This window comes from Myiozetetes cayanensis, unplaced genomic scaffold (assembly GCF_022539395.1).
Source record: "Myiozetetes cayanensis isolate MyiCay16 unplaced genomic scaffold, myiCay2020 scf3, whole genome shotgun sequence".
In the NCBI taxonomy this organism is placed as follows: domain Eukaryota; kingdom Metazoa; phylum Chordata; class Aves; order Passeriformes; family Tyrannidae; genus Myiozetetes; species Myiozetetes cayanensis.
In genome coordinates this window covers 96,433-117,272 of record NW_026087521.1, presented here as the reverse complement: position 1 = coordinate 117,272, position 20,840 = coordinate 96,433, and the positions used below count along the sequence as shown (strand labels likewise).

General features: G+C 54.0%; 2 protein-coding genes across 2 annotated transcripts; one reads left to right on the top strand and one right to left on the bottom strand.

Annotated features, from left to right (window-relative positions):
• The first annotated feature begins 3,545 nt into the window (after window positions 1–3,545).
• ASB13 (ankyrin repeat and SOCS box containing 13) lies at window positions 3,546–11,834 on the top strand. The gene is made up of 6 exons (XM_050325018.1): window positions 3,546–3,673; window positions 5,300–5,487; window positions 6,118–6,268; window positions 7,444–7,578; window positions 8,788–8,979; window positions 9,821–11,834. The coding sequence occupies exons 1-6, from the start codon at window positions 3,631–3,633 to the stop codon at window positions 9,946–9,948; spliced, it is 837 nt and encodes a 278-aa protein (XP_050180975.1). The 5' UTR covers window positions 3,546–3,630; the 3' UTR covers window positions 9,949–11,834.
• A 4,466-nt stretch (window positions 11,835–16,300) lies between these two features.
• Window positions 16,301–17,879, bottom strand: LOC126645125 (calmodulin, striated muscle). The gene is made up of 2 exons (XM_050325128.1): window positions 17,094–17,879; window positions 16,301–16,586 (listed from the first exon to the last, which is right to left on the bottom strand). Exon 1 carries the CDS (start codon window positions 17,580–17,582, stop codon window positions 17,133–17,135), a length of 450 nt encoding a protein of 149 aa, XP_050181085.1. The 5' UTR covers window positions 17,583–17,879; the 3' UTR covers window positions 16,301–16,586; window positions 17,094–17,132.
• Between the last annotated feature and the right edge of the window lie 2,961 nt (window positions 17,880–20,840).

Here is a 20,840-nt window from a genome sequence, read left to right as displayed (position 1 = left end):
CTTACCCTACAGCTCTCCATACAAGTCTGACCAGCTCCATGGGGAAAATTCTCTTGCCCTGCTTGCTCAGGTGAATCCTTTAATGTCTCCTCCTTCCCAAACCAACTCCGACTGGGAGAGAGGAGAGTCCCCTGTGTTCCACATCCTTTCAGTGATGCTCCAAGAGAGTGGGATGGGGCTGAGGGACTGAAGGGAAGGCCATGGAAAAGGGGTGAGAAGATGAGGGAAGGGGCCAGAATGGATAAAAAAGATGAGAGGGAAGAACCTGAGGGGATCAGGGAAGGGCTGAGCGTCCCTTTTGATGGTTCTGAGTTGCCTCTTCACAATATCATCAGAACAGTAGGAGCAGATAATTTTTAGGTTCCACCAGGCTCAGCAGCCTCTGGGGAACACCAAAAGTACAGCAAATCGTGACGTTGCAACAGAAGCTGGAGCAGGGAACAGGGAGATCTGGCCTTGCCCAACCTCTTACACAAGAGGTTGGAGGAACACCCTGTGCCCAAGTCGGATCATGTGTTTGGCTGTGCAGGGAGATCAGTCTTGGAGGGGAGCCCACCTGCCATTCCAGGTACTTTTGGTAACAAGATCCGTGAGAATATTAAAAAGTAAATTACTATTACCAATGCTAAATTATTATTATCCGTAATAAATCCACGGATAGGCTGGTTCCTGATCCTCGCTGGCATTTGGGTATCTGTGCTCTGCTGATCTCACTCAGGCTGTTTTCAGCCCTTGGCAGGGCAGACTGGCAAACATAGGGGGGATAAAAAGCAGAAGGAACAAAAGGACAGCTCACTTATGAGTGACTTATTACCCATAATGTGCCATTACGGATGTGCCACCCATCCCAAGAATTTGCCCTGGCAGCAGCAGGGAGTTCAAAGTGCCTCAGTCCCGTGAAAAATCAGCAGGTCCACAGCCAGAACACCCAGGTTTACACCTCAAACGTGACCCCCGAGTCCCTGTCACGAGTGTTTGAGCAGCGGGGGTCATTTATGGTGAGGAAACAGAGGATTTCAGGTGAGAACTGATCTATTCTATTAGAAAAACAAAGACTTGGAAGGAATTTTATCATCGATTTTGATGGCTGGATTTGATCATCTTCAAGGTCTTTTCCAGCCTGTAATGATCCCATATAATTTTGCAGAGGGGAGAGTAACTGGAGCCTCTGGAGGCCAAACCATTTCTAACTGGAGTTTTTATGCTCCTCCTGTGGTGCTGCCCAACTTTTTGGGGTGTAAACTGTGCGACAGGAGAGCCTGTGATCTCACCCTGGTGGGGACTCAGTTCCTGGCAAGGCTCTATTTTGGCTTCTCTGAAGACTGACTCATGGAGTCCTGGGAGTCTAAAACAGGGAAGCAGCCACTCAAAGTTCTATTTCCTCTTTTCTTCACAATAAAAGACCCAAATGAATGGTGCCATCACCCAAGGAAATGAGGAGCAATGGAATGAGTCAAGAGCAAATAACTAGGTGAGATCTCATTGTTGAGGGCCAGGTGCTGCCTAAAGTGAACTAACACAGCCTGAAAACATGGATAGGACCTGCTCCCTCCCCTGCTCCTGCCTTGGGGAAGAAGGTGACACAGGAATACATGGAAACTGGGTTTTTCTCTTATTTCTTTAAAATCAGAGCTCATGGAATGCTTTGGGCTGGAAGGGACCTGGAAGATCATCCAGTTCCACCCCCTGCCATGGGCAGAGACACCTCCCACTATCACAGCCTGGCCTTGGACACTTGCAGGGATCCAGGGGCAGCCACAGCTTCTTAACCAAAGGATAAAATGCAAAGTCTGGAAGTTCCTGATCCCAAATTTCTACTTTATTCTACACCACTGCCAACATTTATCTCATCCCCTAAAGGTGTCTTGCCCCATCCTTCCAGAAAAACTCCCTCAATCCCTTTAGGATCTTGCAGCACCACAACCAAATTCTGCCCAAGACCTTTAATTCTGTTGTGTAAAAAACAGGGGAAAAGTCTTCAAAAATACCCCAGCAAAGACCATCCCAAGACCTTTAATTTGGTCAAAAATATGGGAAAATCTTCAAAAAAACCCCTGTCCCTGGTGTGTTCCTGCAGTGTAGATACTCCACAGCAAGACACAGTTTAAGGTTTTCACTTTCTGCTTGAACTTGTTCTTATGTCTGAGGTTTTTCCTGAATTCTTTTGGCACCTAAGAAACTTAAGAAGCTTCCTAAGAAACCACTCTGTTGCTCTGACAGACATTAAAATAGTTCGGGGGTGGGGGGAGTCACAACCAAAGTCAAAACCCACCCACCCAACCCTCCAGAAAAGCCCTGAAGAAAAACCCACCTCGTTTAGAGGAGTTTTCTCAATGGTGCAAACTGTAAAACCACACTCAGGGAATGAGTCAAAGATGACCAGAAAGTGCCAAAATGCAGATGAGTATTTTCAGCAGGGAGCAAATGATTCTTTTTTTTTTTCCCAAGTCCCTTTGCCATTTTTCCACCATTTTTTTTTAATCAGTATTGGCGTTGTTATTAAAAATTATTAGTTGTGCTGCTTATCCTGGATTTTTTCAATGTAAGCCTGAAAACAGAGTTTAAATATTAATTGTTGCTCCTTACAAGGAGCCAGGAGGTACGAGACCTTTCTGGAAGCAAAATGTTTGATCGTGGCAAAATCATGGAATTATGGAATGGGTCGGGTTGGAAAGGACTTAAAGACCATCCAGTTGCAACAACAGGGACACATCCCACTGTCCCAGGCTGCTCCAGCCTGGCCTTGGACACTCCCAGGGATCCAGGGGCAGCCACAGCTTCCCTGGGAAATCCATTCCAGCCCCTCCCCACCCTCCCAGCCAGGAATTCCTTCCCAATCTCTCATCTGTCCCTGCCCTCTGGCACTGGGAAGCCATTCCCAGTGTGCTGTCCCAGTACCATAGCACCCCCACCCCAGTGCCCCCATTACCCCTCTCCACACACACCAGTGCCCCCAGTATCTGCTCCCCGTACCAGTGCAACCAGTATCCCCTTCCTGCACATCCCAGTTCCCCTGTCCCCACCCCAGTGCCCCCATTACCTGCTCCTTGCACACATCAATCCCCCCAGTCCCTCTCTTCTCCACACCAGTGTCCCCAGTTCCTCTCCTCACACACACCAGTGTCCCCAGTTCCTCTCTCTTCTCCACACCAGTGTCCCCAGTTCCTCTCCTCACACACACCAGTGTCCCCCCAGTTCCTCTCCTCACAGACACCAGTGTCCCCAGTTCCTCTCCTCACACACACCAGTGTCCCCAGTTCCTCTCCTCACAGACACCAGTGTCCCCAGTTCCTCTCTTCCCACACACCAGTGTCCCCAGTTCCTCTCCTCACACACACCAGTGTCCCCAGTCCGCCATTACCGCCCCCACACGCCCCAGTGCCCCCTTATCCACTCCCTACACACACCAGTGTCCCCAGTCCCAGTCCCTTCCATACCAGCGCCCCCAGTTTCTCTCCCCTCCACACCAGTGCCCCCAGTCCCAGCGCCCCCGCCCCCTTGCCTGGCTCCCCGGCACTACAAGTCCCGCGGTGCTCCGCGGCCGGCGCCGTGCGGGGAAGGCGGAGCCGTGAGGGCCGTGAGGGGCCGTGAGGGGGGCGCGGGACGAGGCCGGAGCCGGCGGGCCCGACCATGGAGAGCCCCGTCAGCAGCGGCTCCCTGAGGGGAGAGATCAGTGCGTGGGGCCCGGGGGGTGGCGTGGGCTGGGAGGGGAGCCGGGAATTGAACTGGGAACGGAGCTGGGAAGGGACGGGGGCTGCCGCCAGCGGCGTGGCTTGGGGCAGGTCAAGGGGCACTGGGGGTGACAGGGTGGTTTTAGGGGTTGCAGAGCGGGTTTCGTGGTTGCAGCACTTTTTTGGGGTGAGCGGGATGGTGTTGGGGGTTGCAAGGCGGGTTTGGGACGGGCAGGACGGATTTGGGGGTGACAGGGTGGTTTGGGAGGTGACAGGGTGGTTTAGGGAGTTGCAGGACGGATTTGGGGGTGACAGGGTGGTTTAGGGAGTTGCAGGACGGTTTTGGGGTGAGCGGGATGGTGTTGGGGGTGACAGGGTGGTTTTGGAGGTGACAGGGTTCACAAGGTAGCTTTTGGGGAGGTCAGGATGGATTGGGAATGACAGGCTGGGATTGGGGGTGACAGGGTGGTTTTGAAGGGGTGCGGGACCGTTTTGGGGGTTGCAGGATGGATTGGGAGTCACAGGATGGTTTGGGGGGTTGCAGGACGGTTTGGGGGGTTGCAGGGTGGCTTTGGGGTGGGCAGGAGGATTTGGGGGGGTTGCAGGGTGGCTTTGGGGTGGGCAGGAGGGTTTGGGGGGTTGCAGGAAGGTTTTGGGGGTGACAGGACAGTTTTGGGGGTTGCAGGACGGTTTTGGGGGTTGCAGGACAGTTCTGGGGTGGGCAGGACCATTTGGGAAGCAAGTGGCCTCTCCCAAGGCAAGGGATAAGGGGATAAACTCCTGGGAGAGCTGGACACGGGGAATCATCCCCATTCCTCCGTAAATGAATGTGTGTGATCCGTGTTGGAGAGCTGGGGGGTTGAGATGGTTCCAACCTTGGAGGCAGATGGGAAAAATTCCAAAATCCTGCCTGTGACAGCAGCTGCCTCCGGGTCCCCTCCAGAGGGCCGATCCCTGTCCCTGTGCTGCAGCTGATTCCTGTGGCAGGGATGCTCCCTGGATGCTCCCGGATGGCATCAGGAGCCATCCCTGCTTCCCAGCTGAGCCAGAAGCTTTAAACCACAGATTTAGGAATTCTGGCCCCAGATTTAGGAATTCTGGCCCCATCTGCAGCCTCCCTCCTGCTCCATAACCCTGTGGGAGCCCATCCCTGGGGATGTGTTATCCCTCACCTGAGCCTCCCTCCACACAAGGAATTTGGCAGCAGGAAAGGAGAAATTCGAGGAGCCTGCAGTTTGTAGGATGGGGGGTGGTTTTTGGCTATAAAAATCCCTTAATGGAATTCTGCTGAATTTGCTCTGGTGACAAAATAATGCTGCTCAGAGGCTGCCACTTCCAGAGCTCTGTGGAATCATGGAATGGTTTGGATTCAAAGGGATATTGAAGATCATCTAATTCCACTCCCCTGCCGTGGGCAGGGACACCTTCCACTATCCCAGGCTGCTCCAGCCTGGCCTGGGACACTTCCAGGGATCCAGGGGCAGCCACAGAATCTCAGGGTGACCCTTGCCAGGACCTCCCCAGACCTCCCGACTGGCAGTTCCCCCCCGATGTGTGGGGTCCCCACATTTCCTCTGTGCCTCTGGCTCTGTTCCTTTCCCCATCCACTTCTACCCCTTCCTCTCCAGGCTTCTGGGCCGACAGGACCCCAGTGCACGAGGCTGCCCGGAGAGGGGAGATCCTGCAGCTGCAGCAGCTCATCGAGAGCGGGGCCTGTGTCAACGCCGTCACCTACGACTCCATCACCCCCCTGCACGAGGCCAGCCTCAGGGGGCAGACCCAGTGTGTCAAACTGCTGCTGGATGCAGGGGCACAGGTGGGGCCCTGGGGGCTGGGAGCTTCACCTTGTTTGGGGGATGTTGGAATAACCCCCTCCCCCACACACACCCCCCATCTGGGATGAGGCTCTGCAGCCAAAATCAGCCGGAGGCTCCAGAGGGAGCTTGTCCAGGAGGCTGAGTGAGCTGAGCTGGGTCATGGAGGGGCTGGAGCGTGTGCTGGGAAGGGGCTGGAGAACTCCTGAGGGAGCTGGGGGGGCTCATCCTGGAGAAAAGGAGGCTCAGGGGGGACCTCCGTGCCAGGAGGGGGGAGCCGGGGGGGGTTGGGCTCTGCTCCCAGGGAACAGGGACAGGACAAGGGGAAACGGCCTCCAGCTGTGCCAGGGGAGGGGCAGGTGGGACAGGAGGGGGAATTTCTCCATGATGGAAAGGGTGGTTAGGAATTGGAACAGGCTGGAGTACCCACCCCAGGAGGGATTTCCAAGTTCTGTGGCTGTAGCACTTGGGGACACAATTTGGTGGCAACCTTGGCCAGCGCTGCTCCGCTTGGTCTCCTTGGGAACACTTTTCCCCCTCATGCCATGCCATGCCATGCCATGCCATCCCATCCCATCCCACCCCATCCCATCCCATGCCATCCCACCCCACCGTGCTGTGATTCCCCACAGGTGGATGCCAGGAACATCGACGGCAGCACCCCCCTGTGCGACGCCTGCGCCTCGGGGAGCATCGAGTGTGTCAAGGTGCTGCTGTCCCACGGGGCCAAGGTGAACCCCCCCCTGTACACGGCCTCTCCTCTCCACGAAGCCTGCATGAATGGTAAATCCCGGGGGATTCATCTCTCCCTGCTTGTTCAGGGCTTTGAGGATCCACAAAAGAAAAGGCAGCACCCAGGACCTTAATTTGACCGCGAGTTGTTCTCGTTTCCAACCTGTTGGGTGGGTGGGAAGGAAGGGCCAGGGATTTTTGGAAATGCTACTGCTGCCTGTGCTGCTCCTTGTCCCTATCCCCGGCTTTTCCAGCTGGAGGGGCTGTCCAGGGAACAAGGGAAAACAGCAGAGGCCAAAATGATGTTTGGGATAAACCCAGCTGCTCTTTGCTTCCTTCATCCTCTGCTTAATCCTTTTGGGATACTTGGATCAGAGGAGGATGTACTCATAGGACCATGGAATCCCAGAATGGTTTGGGCTGGAAAGGACCTTAAATCCCATCCAGTCCCACCCCCTGCCACAGGCAGGGACACCTCGCATTCCCCCAGGTTGCTCCAGCCTGGCCTTGGACACTCCCAGCGATCCAGGGGCAGCCACAGCTTCTCTGGGAAACCCATTCCAGCCCCTCCCCACCCTCCCAGGCAAGAATTTGCTAATTACTTTTACAAATTCAAATGTAATTTATCCCTCAAACTTCCACCTGCACAGACAGAGCAGCGGGAAAGCCTGGATGTGGGAGCAGCAATTTCCCTGTTGGATAATTGTGACCAAATCTCTTCCTCATTCACTATTTTGTGCCTCAGTTTCCCCTCTGTAAGATTTAATCTCCCTCTCTCCTTCCCTCTACTATTTTTGTGATCTGCTGTCCTGGACAGAGTTTTCCTTCAATTCTGGAGCATTTTGGACAATCAGGTGGTTGTTCAATCCACAACTGGGAGCTCCTGTGGAGCTTTTCCTCGTTAAGCCTTTTCCCGAGGCTTGGTGAGAATTCCCTGCTTTTTCTTAAGCTGAATTAAAGGTGATCAAACTCACCCAGGGCAGGGCCAGCAGCTCCGCAAACAGCAGGTGATTTAGTGCAAATCCTTGGATTTGGGGTGGTCTGACCTGATTCCTGGTTGGCTCCAGCCCGGCCTCTCCGTTTCTTGTGTCCTGCTCTTGTTGTGTTGGCTCCACAGCCTTCCCAGTGCACAGCCAAGCACCAAACAGGCCCATCCCAATGTCCAGGCCCATCCCAACATCCCATTTGGATTCTTGGCTTTTGACTGGGCCCTTCCCTTCCCCAAGGCAGCCCCGAGTGCGTCCAGCTGCTCATCGACGTCGGCGCCAACCTGGAGGCTCACGACTGTCACTTTGGGACTCCCCTGCACGTGGCCTGTGCCAGGGAGCACCTGGACTGTGCCAAGCTGCTGCTCAAGGCAGGTATGGCACCCCTGGGCTTGCTGTGGGTGGGCAGGGCGCGGGGGTGTCCGTGGGAAGCAGCTCCTCAGCGGAATTCCTGCCGGGATAGAGACGGTAACGGCAGAAGGTTTGGCTTTCACGGAGCAAAACTTGCTGTTCAAATGTTTAGTCCAGAAATTCCAGAAATTCCATCCAGCTTGGGATGCTCCCAGCTGGACGCTGCATCCCTGGAAGCACCCAAAGCCAGGTTGGAGGGGGCTTGGAGCAAGCTGGGCTAGTGGAAGGTGTTGGGCTTGGAACTGGATGACCTTTAAGGTCTGTTCCGAGCGAAACCATCCCGTGATTCCCGATCCCTAAACTGTGACCAGAACTCAGAGCTCATTCAAAACACACAGCCCAGGTGACTTTGGTGGATGGTCAGGTCCAACATTTGGCTCCAGGTTTCACATCCCAGTTTTCTTCTCGTTCTGGGGGGGTTGAATTTAGGTTGAACTTCCAGTTTTTCCCTGTGCGTCCAGGAGGAGATTTGGCCCAGGGGAGGGGATTTATTTAGTTGGATAACAATTATCTAAAAGTTACACACCTAAGCCAAGTTTGCTTCCAACCACTCCAATTCCCCATGAATTGATTCCCAAGAAATTCCAGTTTCTCCTCATGAATTCTCATGAAGTCCAGTGTGGCCACACATTCCCAAAAGGGAATCTTCTGAGCTCAGTGAGGTCTCCCTCACCTCTGCTGATCAAACTCCAGCTGTTTTGGGGGGTAGAGAAGGACTTCTTACTGTAAACTGATAAAACCCAAACTTCCTCAGCAAAAATATCCGTAACTAAAACGTGATGGTGGGGCTGGAACACTTCCTGGATCTGGGATGTTCCTATTGAAACAACCAACCAAGTTCTCACTGTCTCGAGTGGGAATGTTCCATGGAGATGACTGGGAGTGGCCCTTTGGATTCAGGAAGCAGCTATGGCCTTATTTCCCCAAATCCCAGGGACTGAAACCCCCTCTCTCCAAGGAAAACAGAAACCCAGAGAGGACAACTCGTGATTTTCCAGCACCGAGAACTTGCTCAGCAATTTCCTGATCATGCCGGGTTTTCTTTGGGGGGATCTTTTCCAGCTCCTTGGGTGTGTTTTTTAAGAGCACTTTGTTCGCCCCAGTCCCAGCACTGCCAGTGTTTGGGTTGAGGGAGGGTTTCCTGGACGGGTTTGGGATCCTCTCTCTCCCCAGGGGCCAACGTGAACGCTGCCAAGCTGCATGAGACGGCCCTTCACCACGCGGCCAAGGTGAAGAACGTGGACCTGGTGGAGATGCTGGTGGAGTTCGGAGGGAACATCTACGCCAGGGACAACCGGGGCAAGAAACCCTCGGATTACACCTGGAGCAGCAGCCCCACAGCCAAGTGCTTCGAGTACTACGAGAGTAAGTGATGGGGGGACAGTCCTGGGAATCAGTCACAGGAACACAGATTTGGGGTGGGATGGGAACTAAAAGCCCATCCAGTTCTAACCCCATGGGCAGGGACACCTCCCACTATCCCAGGTTGCTCCAACTCGGCCTTGGACACTCCCAGGGATCCAGGGGCAGCCACAGCTTCTCTGGGAAACCCATTCCAGCCCCTCCCCATCCTCCCAGGGATAAAAATTCCTCCTCATAAAAGGAAAAATTCCTTATAGGAGAATAGTAAATTGTTGTCTGGCTTTACACCTGTAAATACTCCCAAGATACTCCAGGGTTCCCTCTTTGATTGTTACATTCGGGATGAGATCCAGGATGGGTGCAGACTCTGGAGGCTGGTGGGTCCCTGTGGGTGTGGCACTTTGGGACACGGGGCAGTGGTGGCCTTGGCAGTGCAGATTCAGTTGGACTCCGTGGTCTCGGAGGCCTTTTCCCAACCTAAACAATTCCATGATTCCCTCGATTCTTTCCAACACTTTTTTCCCTACCTTGAAGGCGGATGTCAGGAATGTCCACGGCAGTCGGACCTCATGGCCTTAGAGGCCTTTTCCAGCCTAAACAATTAACCTGAATAACTCCTAAAGAATTCCCTGGCTCTAAGAATTCCACCCAGGCCAGGAAGGGACGCTGGGAAAAGCTCATTCCCAGTGGGATTTCCGTGGGGATGAGCAACCCCTGGGGTGCCCCGTTGGCCGTGGGAGGTCGATCCATCCTTGTCCCCGCCCTGGGGACATTTCCAGGTGTTGCCATCCGGGAATCCTCTCTCTCCATCCCATCAGCCCCCCGATCCCGCGTGTCGTTGCAGAGACGCCGCTGAGCCTGTGCCAGCTGTGCCGGGTGACGGTGAGGAAAGCGGCCGGCCAGGGGGCCCTGCAGAAGATCTCCAAGCTTGACATTCCCCCCCGGCTCATCCAGTACCTATCCTACAACTGACACAGGATGGGCGGGCGGGAAAACCCCCCGCAGCTGCCAGGCCACCAAGTATCTGCTCTTCCTCCTCTGCCTCCCCCGTCCCCCAAGAAGCTGCTGTCAATTGAAGCAAAGTGCTGTCAGCGGCGTTTCCGAGGCACCGCTTCCTTCTCCTCCGGGGCAGATTCCACCTGGGGGGCCGGGAATGCTCCTGGCAGGGGGGGTGTGGATTTTTAGGCTCGTGGAGTGGGATTGTTGTCTCCTGGTTTTCCCGGCACCCCCCTGTGCTCCAGCCTTTGCAGCCGGCAGGGGGTAAATGGATACTCCTGGAATGGGATTCATCCGTCCCCTCTCAGATTCCCTGCGGGCACCTGTCCCTGCTGGCTGCAGAGGGGTGGGCGGGGAATGACCTTGGATTTGGGAATTAATTCCCCCAGTTAAGCTCAGGACGAATTGGAGGCCCTGCCTGGCTTTTCCAGGAGGATCCCCAGGCTTTGGCTGCTCAGCAGGAGGAAGGAAAAGCCTCTGCCGGGCTTGGCTCCGGCTCCTTCCTCTCTGAGCGTCCCCCCCATTCCCAGGCTCAATTCCAAGGCCAGGGAGGCTTCCCTGCTCCCAAAATATTCCCTCTGCTCTCCCAGCTCCGTGTGCAATAAGTGGGATGTGCATCCCACGTGTGTATCCCTGTGGGATTGCAGGCTCTGCCTGGAATTCTGGGGATTTTTAGGTGGATTTATTTCCCACTTGGGAATGCCCCTGCAGAGGTTGGCAGCTGGAATTCCTGGGGCTTTGTCCTTGGGAAGGAAGCGGGGGGAAGGTGGTGATGTTTGGGCAGAGCCATAATTACCAATTCCAGAGGTGACGTTCCCTATTGTCCTTGGTCAGAATTCCATGGGATCCTGGGTGGGGATGGAGACGCCCCTGGCAGATCTGAGCGCTGTGATGAGAACACAAACCCCTCCAAGGCAGGATGAGCCCCCCTATCCCGGGTGGAATGCTGAGCTCCCACCATCCTTCCTGCTGGGAACCCATCCCGGCTGTCCTTTCTTTGGGAATGAGGCGGGAAGGGCCCGATCCAGGCTGGGAGAGCTGAGCTCAAGCACTTTATGGGAAGCACAAACTCTTTCATTTGTCATTTGTGATTAAATTCCCTCCCCCCCAGTGCCCTTCGTGGGGTTTGATTTCGGAGCCGGATGGAAAAATTCCCCAAAAATTCCATTCTTGCCATCCCGGCTTTTGGCATCTCCGGAAATGGGAAGCTCAGGGAAGCCTCCAGGGTTTTGGAGGGATGAAGTTTTTTTAGGGAATGCTTTGGGGTTTGGAAGGCACTTCCCCAGGCCCTTTATTCCAAGCTTTTTTCCCTTGGATCTTCCCGGGAAAAGCTCCCACCAAGCTTGTGCCGGCCCAGACCCCGGGACTGGGGGGAAAAGTTGCCCTTTGGGGGCAAATCCAAGGATGGAGTGGATTTTTTTGACCTTGCTGGAAAGGCTGAAGGGGTGGAATCCCGAAGGAACTGCAGGAAAGGCCCCAAAAATTCCTTGGCCAAGCAAGAATAAAATTCCCGGCTCCTCCTCGGGACATCTTGAGGGTTTTTTGTCCCCTCTCTGTGAAGTCCTAAAGTTGGGATCTTTATTTTAAAGCTCTTTGAAATGGGGTTTAAAGTTCTTTATTTTAAATCTCTGCATTTTAAATCTCTGCATTTGAAATCCCTTAATTTTAAATCCCTTTAATTTGAATTTGGTTTAAATCTCTCTATTTTAAATGTCTTTATTTTGCCTCTCTTTGATTTTAAATTCCTTTATTTTAAATTCCTTTATTCTAAATTTCTTTTTATTAAATCTCTTTATTTTAAATCTCTTTATTTTGAATTTATTTTAAATCTCTCTATTTTAAATGTCTTTATTTTACATCTCTTTGGTTTTAAATTCCTTTATTTCAAATGTCTTTAAATCTCTTTAATTTAAATATCTTTATTTTAAATGTCTTTATTTTAAATCACTTTCTTTTAAAGTCCTTTTTTTTAAAATTCCTGTATTTAAAATGTCTTTATTTTAAATGTCTTTATTTTAAATTTCTTTTTAAAAAATCAATTAAAAATTTTTTTATTTTAAATTTCTTTTAAATGTCTTTCTTTTAAATCTGTCTTTGAAATCTCTTTATTTTAAATTCCTTTATTTTAAACCTTTCTTTTAAGTTTATTTATTGTAAACTTATTTAAAATATTTTTATTTTAAATTTCTTTAAATAAAATATTTTTAATTTTAAGTGTCTTTAATTTTTTTAAGGAAATCTATTTTAAATTTGTTTTAAATTCCTTTATTTTAAAACTATTTATTTTAAATTTTTCTTTAAAATCTCTTTACTTTTGATTTCTTTATTTTAAATTCCTTTATTTTAAATGTCTTTACTTTAAATCTCCTGATTTTAAATTTCTTTCTTTTAAATTCCTTTCTTTTCAATTTCTTCCTTTAAAATCTATTTTAAAATCTCTTTCTTTTAAATCTCTTTTTCTCTTTAAATGTCTCTTTTAAATTTCTTGTTTAAAAATCTATTTTAAATTTATTTAAAATCTTTCTTTTCAATTCCTTTATTTGAAATCTCCTTATTTGAAATTTCTTCCTTTTAATTTTCTTTATTTTAAATCCCCTTCCTTTAAATTCCTTTTTTTTCTTTCTTTTCTAATCCTTTCTTTTCCAATCCTTCCTTTGAAATTCCTTCCTTTGAAATTCCTTCCTTTTAAGTTTCTTTCCTTTGAATCTCCTGATTTTAAATTTCCTTTTTTAAAAAAAATCTCTTTCTTTTGAAATCTCTTTCCTTTCAAATTCCCTCCTTTTCAATTCCTTTCTTTTCTGTTTCTTGGCTTTGGCTTCCCTGGATGTCCCAGACTGGGAATGACAGTCTGGAAAATTGGGAATTGCCGCCAGTGGGACGGGAACGGGGAGGTTGGGAGAGAAAATGAGGAGTTTTGGAGGGAAAACAAGGAATTTTGGAGAGAAAATGAGGGATTTTGGAGAGAAAACGAGGAATTTTGGAGAGAAAATGAGGAATTTTGGAGAGAAAACGAGGAATTTTGGAGAGAAAACGAGGAATTTTGGAGAGAAAATGAGGAATTTTGGGAAGAAATCAAGGAATTTTTGGGAGAAATCAAGGAATTTTGGAGGTAGCTTTGTCCTGCAGGTCGGGTTTGGATCGTGGTCTCTCCTGATCCGTGGATTGTTGGGAATATCTCCTGCTATGAGCAGAAGAGGCTCATCTGCTGGAATTCCAGGGATCTCTGAAGGACTGGGTCACACCCTCAGCTTGATTTTTCGGGATTTCCTGGGAATTCTTTTGACTTCCCAAAGCCAAATCCAACTCAAAGCAACCCAATCCCAGCGGGGCCACTCCTGATTTTATCCCTCCCCTTCCTGGAGCTCCCCAAATTCCCGGGATAGAAACACCAGAAGGGACAAACCCAAAGCAAAGCAGGTTTCTGTTTTTTCCATTCCCAGGCTCTGTTTGTGGGAGGGAAAACCCCCAAAACTCCAGGAGTTTTCCTGAGTTTCCCAGCGCCAAACAAAGCCTTCCGATCCCTCTGGGAGGCCTCTGGAAATCCTTTGGCTCGTCCCGGAGAGGAGTCGGGAGGTGGTTCCATCACGGTCAGGTCGAGCTGGAATTTGGAATAACCCCCCCCCCTTCCAAACCCCAAGGAGGATCCCTGGTGATTCCCTTGGGATTCCTGGAGCCGGGAAAGCTCCCAAATCCCGCTTTTTGAGCCCCCAAGGGGATCTCTGGGGACTCAAAGCCGGCCCTTGGAGGATGGGGAAGCACCAGGGCAAGAAAGAAAACTCCTCCTGCTTTCCTGGAATCTTGGAAAGCTGGGATGGCTTCCCGAGGTTTTCCTGACCGGGCTCTTCTCCCTGCGTGTCCCGACCGAGTGTCCTGCAAAAAACCAACCCCAAACTCACTCCTTTTCCCCCCAAATCTCCCCTGCATCACCCACCAGCGCAGATGGATCCCGGGCTTCGGGTGCTGCCCCAAAACCTGGGATGTGCCGGATTTTCCCTGGATTGGGGCCCTGACACTTGGCCTGTGGAAAGGCTGCAGGACCCTGGAAGGTTTGGGGGTTATTGGAGATGGATTCGGGCACTTGGAGGGTTTTTCAGGATTAAAAGTCGCTTGGAAAGGTGGGATCCGTGTCTGGCTCTTCCGGGGGATTGGGCTGGGGTGGGGGGAACCTTCGGCTCATCCCGGATCCCAGCGAGGCTTTGGGGGGATCAGGAAGCAGTGGAATTGTTGTCCTGAGGGAAAAGCAGTGGGATGGAACATGCAGGGAGTTCCAGTCCATGTCCAAGGGGGAATTCTCGGGCTGTATTCCTCAAAAGGCTGGACTGGGTCCCATTCCCGCGGTGCCTTCACCATTCCAGGGCCTGAGGAGGCTCCAGGATTGCTGGAGAGGGATTTGGGATGAGGGATGGAGGGACAGGACACTGGGAATGGCTTCCCACTGCCAGAGGGAATGGAATATTGGGAAGGAATTCTTCCTTGTGAGGGGCTGGGCTGGATTTCCCAGAGCAGCTGTGGCTGCCCCTGGATCCCTGAAGTGTCCCAGGCCGGGATGGACCAACCTGGGACAGTGGGAGGTGTCCCTGAGTGGAATTGGATGATCCTTTATGTCCTTTCCACCCAAAGCAGTCCAGGATTCCATAAAAACATGCTCGGTTTGATGCCATTCCCAGACTTTCCAGGACACACTGGTTGGAATTTTTAGGGGACACTGAAAAGGATAGACACCCCCCCACACCCCCACACCCCCGGTGTCCCCTCAGCCCTTGTTTCCCTGGGATGCTTCCCGTGTCCTGGAGAAGGGGCTGGCACTGGGAAAACCTTCCCCTTTGGATCCGAGGCGGGGGGAGAATTTCCACCAGCTGGAAGAAAACAGGTTGGAAACAACATCCCAAAGAAATGGGCAGGAGCTGCTCTTTGGGAAGGCAGGGACAGTCCCTGTTTTCCCTGCCGCTGGAGCAGAGGGGCCGCTCGGGATGGGGAAAAGGCTCCTGGGGTTTTTTTGGGACGAGTTTGGGGGTTGCGGGAATCGGCCCCAAAAGCTGGGAACAATCGGCGGGATTGGGCCCTTCCCGCCGCGGTGCCTCTTGGCGGAGCCGGTCCCCCTCCGGGAAGAGCAGGGAAAACTCCTGGACAGCGGGAATGTTCCCCCCGCCAGCAGGGAAACAAAGCCTGGAAAAGCTTTGGGAAATCTGCTCCCCGAACCAAACCGGCAAACACGGATCGGGATCCCTGCGGAGCCAAAAGGCTCTTTTATCCCGGGAAAAACTCCTAAATTTTCCCTCCCCTCCTTCTCCCGCTTAAAAACGACTGGAAACACAAACCGCCTCCAGAGGCCGCAATTCCAACCGCCGGGATTCCAGAAGGGCTTTTTGGGTTCCCCCGGATCTGGCAGGAAGAAAAAATTCCCTCCGATCTCGGCTCAGGGGTGTTCTTAAGGAGAAAAGCGGGAATTGAGGGCAAAACGTGGAAAAAAAGGGAGAAAAAAGAAGCGCGGGGCGGGTTTTGCCTCCCTGGCGGGAATAGAAAAGGGAAAATAGGGAAAAATAAGGGGTGGAGGGGCTGCAAAACAACCCCCTGGGAGCTGTGCCTGGGCTCGTGTTTTTGAGGAAAGGGATTTCTGTTTTCAAGGGCTGATTTGGGATTAGCCATGTCATGAATAATTAATTAGAAACTCATTGGAAAGAAATTATTTTCATGTAATTAATTACTTTCATTTCCCCAAAGCGAGAAAGCAGGAGGGGACCAAAGCGGGGATGCAAAGCTGTGGAGCTGGGAATGTTCGTGGGAATTGTGATTTACAGCCCTTCCAGCTCCATCCCCCTGCCCCGTCCAGGGGCAGAAAAGAGGGAGACGATCCCAAAAAAAAACCCACCCCGAATGGGACACACTGGGTTGTGGTTCCCCGTGATGTCATTTCCCGTTGGATAAAATTCCCGGGGGCACTTGGGATTTTTGGGGGATTGACCCTCAGGATTCACCGCTATGGATAAACCCGGGGGCACTCGGGATTTGCCCTCAGGGATAAATCCAGCGGCTCCCTCGCCTTGGAGGAGGGAAAAGGCTCCCTGAGCTCCGGGAGGGGAGGCAGCAGATCCCAAAAGCGCCGGGATTTGGGATGGGGCCGGACACAGCCCGTGGGACTGCGGCTGGAGGGTCTCCAGCACCCACCGGGGGAACCTTTCCAGGGAAATAGGAGGGAGGTGGGAGGGGATGGAGATGACCCAGGGGTTGATCCCACCCAGGGTAAATTGGGGGGGTTGTTTCTCTCCGGGATCCAAAGGAGAAGCCGAAGGAAGCACCGGCAGCATCAGGATTGGAGAGGGGGGGGGATCATTCCTTTATTGGGCTCAGGGACGTCAGGGAACATCCAGAGGGTTCTGGAATGTCGATGGACACGAGGTGTCTCCTGGGGGACCCCATGTCCAGCTGCATCCCAGTCCCCCTCCTGCCAGGTGGGATGCCGGTGTCCCACGGAGACGCTGCCGACATTCCAACTGGGACCAAAGGGGGTTTTCCAGCCTGGAACGGCATGGGAGGAGATTTTTCCAGCCTGGAATGGCGTGGAGAAGGCGGGAGGGGATGGAAGGGCTTGGGGGACCCACCACAACTGCTGCTCCCTATGGAAAAAATGAAAGAAAAATACTAAAACCAAAATTAATTAAAAATTAAAAAAAATAGGCACCACGGACGTGGATTTTCCCAACCTCTGGCATGAGCAGGTCAGGATGGGACCACAAACAGGGATTTTTCCAGCCTCTGCCATGAGCGGGATGGGGCCAAGGATGTGGATTTTCCCAACCCCGGGCATGAGTGGGATGGGGGCCATAGACACTGATTTTTCCAGCCTCTGGCATGATCAGGATGGGGTCACAAACACGGCTTTTTCCAGCCTCTGGCAGGAGCGGGAAGGGACCACAAATGTGGATTTCCCAAGCCCTGGCATAGATTTTCCCAACTCCTGGCACAGATTTTCCCACTCGTCCCGCTCATGCCGGGGGGTCACGGACGCCCATTTTTCCAGCCGTGGGACAGGGCAGAAGCAGTTCCTGGGGTGGCCGTTGGGGTGGGGTGTGGTGGGACCTCCCCCGGGCGCCGGGATGACCCATCCCACGAGCCAAACCCACCTGAGGGCTGGAGCTGGGCCAGGGGGCGGGGGGTGGGGTTCACTTCTCCGTCATCATCCTCACGAACTCCTCGTAGTTGACCTGGCCGTCGTTGTTGCAGTCGGCCTCCCTGATCATCTCGTCCACCTCCTCGTCCGTCAGCTTCTCGCCCAGGTTGGTCATGACATGCCGCAGCTCGGCCGCGCTGATGTAGCCGTTGCCGTCCTTGTCGAACACCCGGAAGGCCTCCCGGATCTCCTCCTCACTGTCCGTGTCCCGCGTCCTCCGGGCCATCAGTGACAGGAACTCCGCGAAGTCGACAGCGCCGCTGCCGTCGGCGTCCACCTCGCCCACCATGTCTCGCAGCTCGGCCTCGCTGGGGTTCTGGCCCAGCGAGCGCATGACCGTGCCCAGTTCCCGCGTGCTGATGGAGCCGTCGCCGTCGCGGTCGAAGAGGGAAAAGGCCTCCCTGAACTCCGCGATCTTCTCCTCCGACAGCCGCTCGGCCATGGCCTCCGCCCCGGCACGGCCTCAGCCCTGGCTGCTCTGCCGGCACGGCGGGAGCAGCAGCAGGAGTTGGGAGAGGCTGAGCCTCAGGGATGGATGAGCTGGATCCTGGCACGGCAGACAGGGGAGTTTTGAGGTGGTGGAGGAGGAGGAGGCAGGAGATGGGAGAGGCTGAGCCTCAGGGATGGATGAGCGGGATCCTGGCACAGCAAACAGGGGAGTTCCGGGGTGGTGGAGGAGGAGGCAGGAGATGGGAGAGGCAGAGCCTCAGCAATGGATGAGTGGGATTCTGGCACAGCAAACAGGAGTTTTGGGGGTGCAGGAGAAGAAGGATCACGCAACTCCCTGGGGACACCCAACCCCCTGGGACACCCAACCCCCTGGGGACACCCAACCCCCAGGGACACCCAACCCCCAGGGACACCCAACCCCCTGGGGACACGCCCACTGCTCCGCTGATGGCACTGGGTGGAGCTGGATCCCAACAAACCCCCTCATTAAGGGATTTGGCGGCGGTTTCGGGGAGGGGCTGAGCAGGAAGGAGTGGGAGTGAAACACAATTGTTTTTGCCAGTGTTAGGGCAGTTCTGGAGAGGTTTGGAGTTGTGGGAAGGTCTGCTGGGCGTCAGAGGGTCCCCCCAGCCCTGGGTGGTGTTGGCAGTGGGTCAGAGGTGCCGAGGGAGGGATCCCCGGGCGGGTGCAGGCAGAGCCCGACGGAGCTGACGGGGATCTGAGTCACGGTGGGGCCTCCCTGGGGCTCCCCCAGGACGCAGTGACAGCTCTGGGCAGGGATGTGGGCCTGTGCCAGGGGAGGGTGGCCAGGCCTGCCCGGGTTACTCAGGGGGCACCACAGGGGGAATTCACCACCTTGGAACGTCCTGGCGGCAGCTTTGCTCGGCTCTTACGGTCAGCAGGGGTTGGGGACAAAGGATGAGCTGTTTCTCTGGCCATCCACCCATCCATCTGCCCATTCATCCATACATCCAGTTGCCCAATCATCCATCCCTCCATCGCTCCATGCATTTACATTACCACCCATCTACCTGTCCCTTCCTCCCTCCTTCTTTTCTATGTGCTCATTACAGTCATCTCCATCCATCCCTCCCACCAACAAAACCATCCACGTGTGTATCCTCCCCCCAAACACGTCATCCATCTATCCATCCATCCATGACTTTACATTATCATCCCTTTACCTGTTTCCCCCTCCCTCCTTTCCCCTTCCCTGTGTGCCCATGACAGTCCAGTATCCCCCCATCCCTCCATCTCCCCACCCCTCCATCCCTCCCCCTGCCCCTTCATCCATACATCTGGTTGCCCTATCATCCCTCCCTCCCTCCCTCCTTCCTCTGTTCCCACAACACCCGTGACCTTCCCCAGCCCGTCCCTGGAGCTGCAGGACCAGCCGACCAAGTTCCACAGCGCGGGATAATTTGCCTTTCCCAGCCACAGGGAAACCGCACCAGTTCATCCCAGTATAACCCAGTGAGGAGCTGGAGGGGTGGGGTTTGCAGGGAAGGCCACAAGAAGCCAAGCCATGGGACAAGTGAGGAGCACATGGGACCTCCAGGTGGGATAAACCCGGGAGGGGGTCACCATCCGGAGGATGAAACAGTGGGCACATAGAAGGCTGCAATTCCCGGCAGGAATGGTGTGATCCGTGCTGGGAACCCGTCTGGTGAGATGCAGGGGAGGCCCTGGAGCTCCTCCCGTGCCAGGAGCTGCTCCCTGCCTGTCTGTGCCGAGCCAGGTTCAACCATTTCCCATCCCACCTGCCAGGAAAGGGCCTTGGGAGTTGAGCCAGGAGCCAAAGGCAGGGGAGCTGATCCCAATCCAGCTGGGAGAAGCCAACACGGACAGAACTCCGGGGGGTTTGAGGCCTGGGGGGGTTCAGGTGTTGGGTCCAGACCTGGGGGGGGGGTGTGGGAGCCCCAGAATGAGGGTGGAGGGTCCCAGGGGGCTCTGCCCGGGGGGTCCCTCGGTGCTGAGTGGAACTGGAAGTGCTGCTTCCTTCCCATTCCATGAGCAGCACTCATCCCATCCCATCCCATCCCGTCCCGTCCCGTCCCGTCCCATCCCATCCCGTCCCGTCCCACATTCCTGCCAATCCCTGGGAGAAGGTCCAGGCCAGCCCTTGGCTCCACCACCCCTCGTTGGCACGGCGGGATAATTATCCCAAAGAACTTCCCGCTGGCCCACAGATCCCGTGAGTTATCCACGGCCTCCGCGGGGTGGGACAGGGGAGCAGAGCCCACCCTGGTGGGAGGCAGGAGCAGGAGCCGCCGGGCTCTTGGCAGCTGCTTTTCCTGGGATTTCTCCAGCGGGAGCCGCAGGGAAGGAGGGAGGCTGGAAGCGGCCGCCGGTAAAACCTCACACAGAGTTTTCCGGCCGACGCTGCTCCTCCCAACCCCCGCCGGCCTCATTTGAGGGGTCCGAGCCAGGTAATGGTGGAAAAATTCCCCAATCCGGAGGGTTAAAAGCTCCCAGCTGGAGAATCCAGATGTGCGGAGACGTCTGGGTCTACGTCTGCAGACGGAACAGCGGGGGGGAGGCTGATGGATTCATGGAAAAAGGGAAAGCTGGAGCAGGAGAGGGGGCGGCTCCGACAGGGAAGCCTTTGGGGATGGGAAGGAACCTCCACAAAACCTGGCATGAACTCCACGGAGTTCTAACGTTGTAACGTGGAAATTCCCAGGATCTCCCAGGATCCCGTGGAAATTCTCAGGGATCTGGGAGAGGCTGAGCCGGAGTGCGATCCCCAGTGCCTGCAGGGGCATCCCGGGGCTGCCGGGTGTGACGTTTGGGATTCAGGGATTCCTTTAGCCACTGTTTTCAAGGAGGTTCCCAAAGCCCAGGGGAGAGCTGTGGAGCCTCCAGGGCGGATCCTAAAGCCGGGCTTTTCCAGGCCCAACCAAGGAACCCCGATCCCACATTAGAGCCTGGCAGAGATGTCCCCGTGGAGGAGGAGTTCGGGATTGGGGTCCTGGGGAGTTGTTGGGATAGAGGGATGAGCCCCACCGTGCCCCTGATCCCGACTCTGGGAGGGTCTCACCTGTTATCCACGGAGGGATTGGCTCCATTCCATACGTGGCTCCGGCGCTGGGTGGATCCAGAGGGAGCTGCTCCAGGCTGGAGGTGCCCACACACCCCTTTCCATGGGGACAGGGATGCTGCCATGGCCAGGATGGAGGGGCTCCTCAGGATTGGGGCTGGCACAGCTTCCCCCTCTCCCTCTAGCCTCGGGAATTCCACCCCCCTGCAT

Coding starts and splice junctions, on each gene's coding strand:
- LOC126645125 (XM_050325128.1), bottom strand. CDS start 17,582: ATGGCCGAGCGGCTGTCGGAGGAGAAGATCGCGGAGTTCAGGGAGGCC.
- ASB13 (XM_050325018.1), top strand. CDS start 3,631: ATGGAGAGCCCCGTCAGCAGCGGCTCCCTGAGGGGAGAGATCA. Junction 3,674..5,299: donor CTCCCTGAGGGGAGAGATCA/GTGCGTGGGGCC, acceptor CTTCCTCTCCAG/GCTTCTGGGCCGACAGGACC. Junction 7,579..8,787: donor CAAGCTGCTGCTCAAGGCAG/GTATGGCACCCC, acceptor CTCTCTCCCCAG/GGGCCAACGTGAACGCTGCC.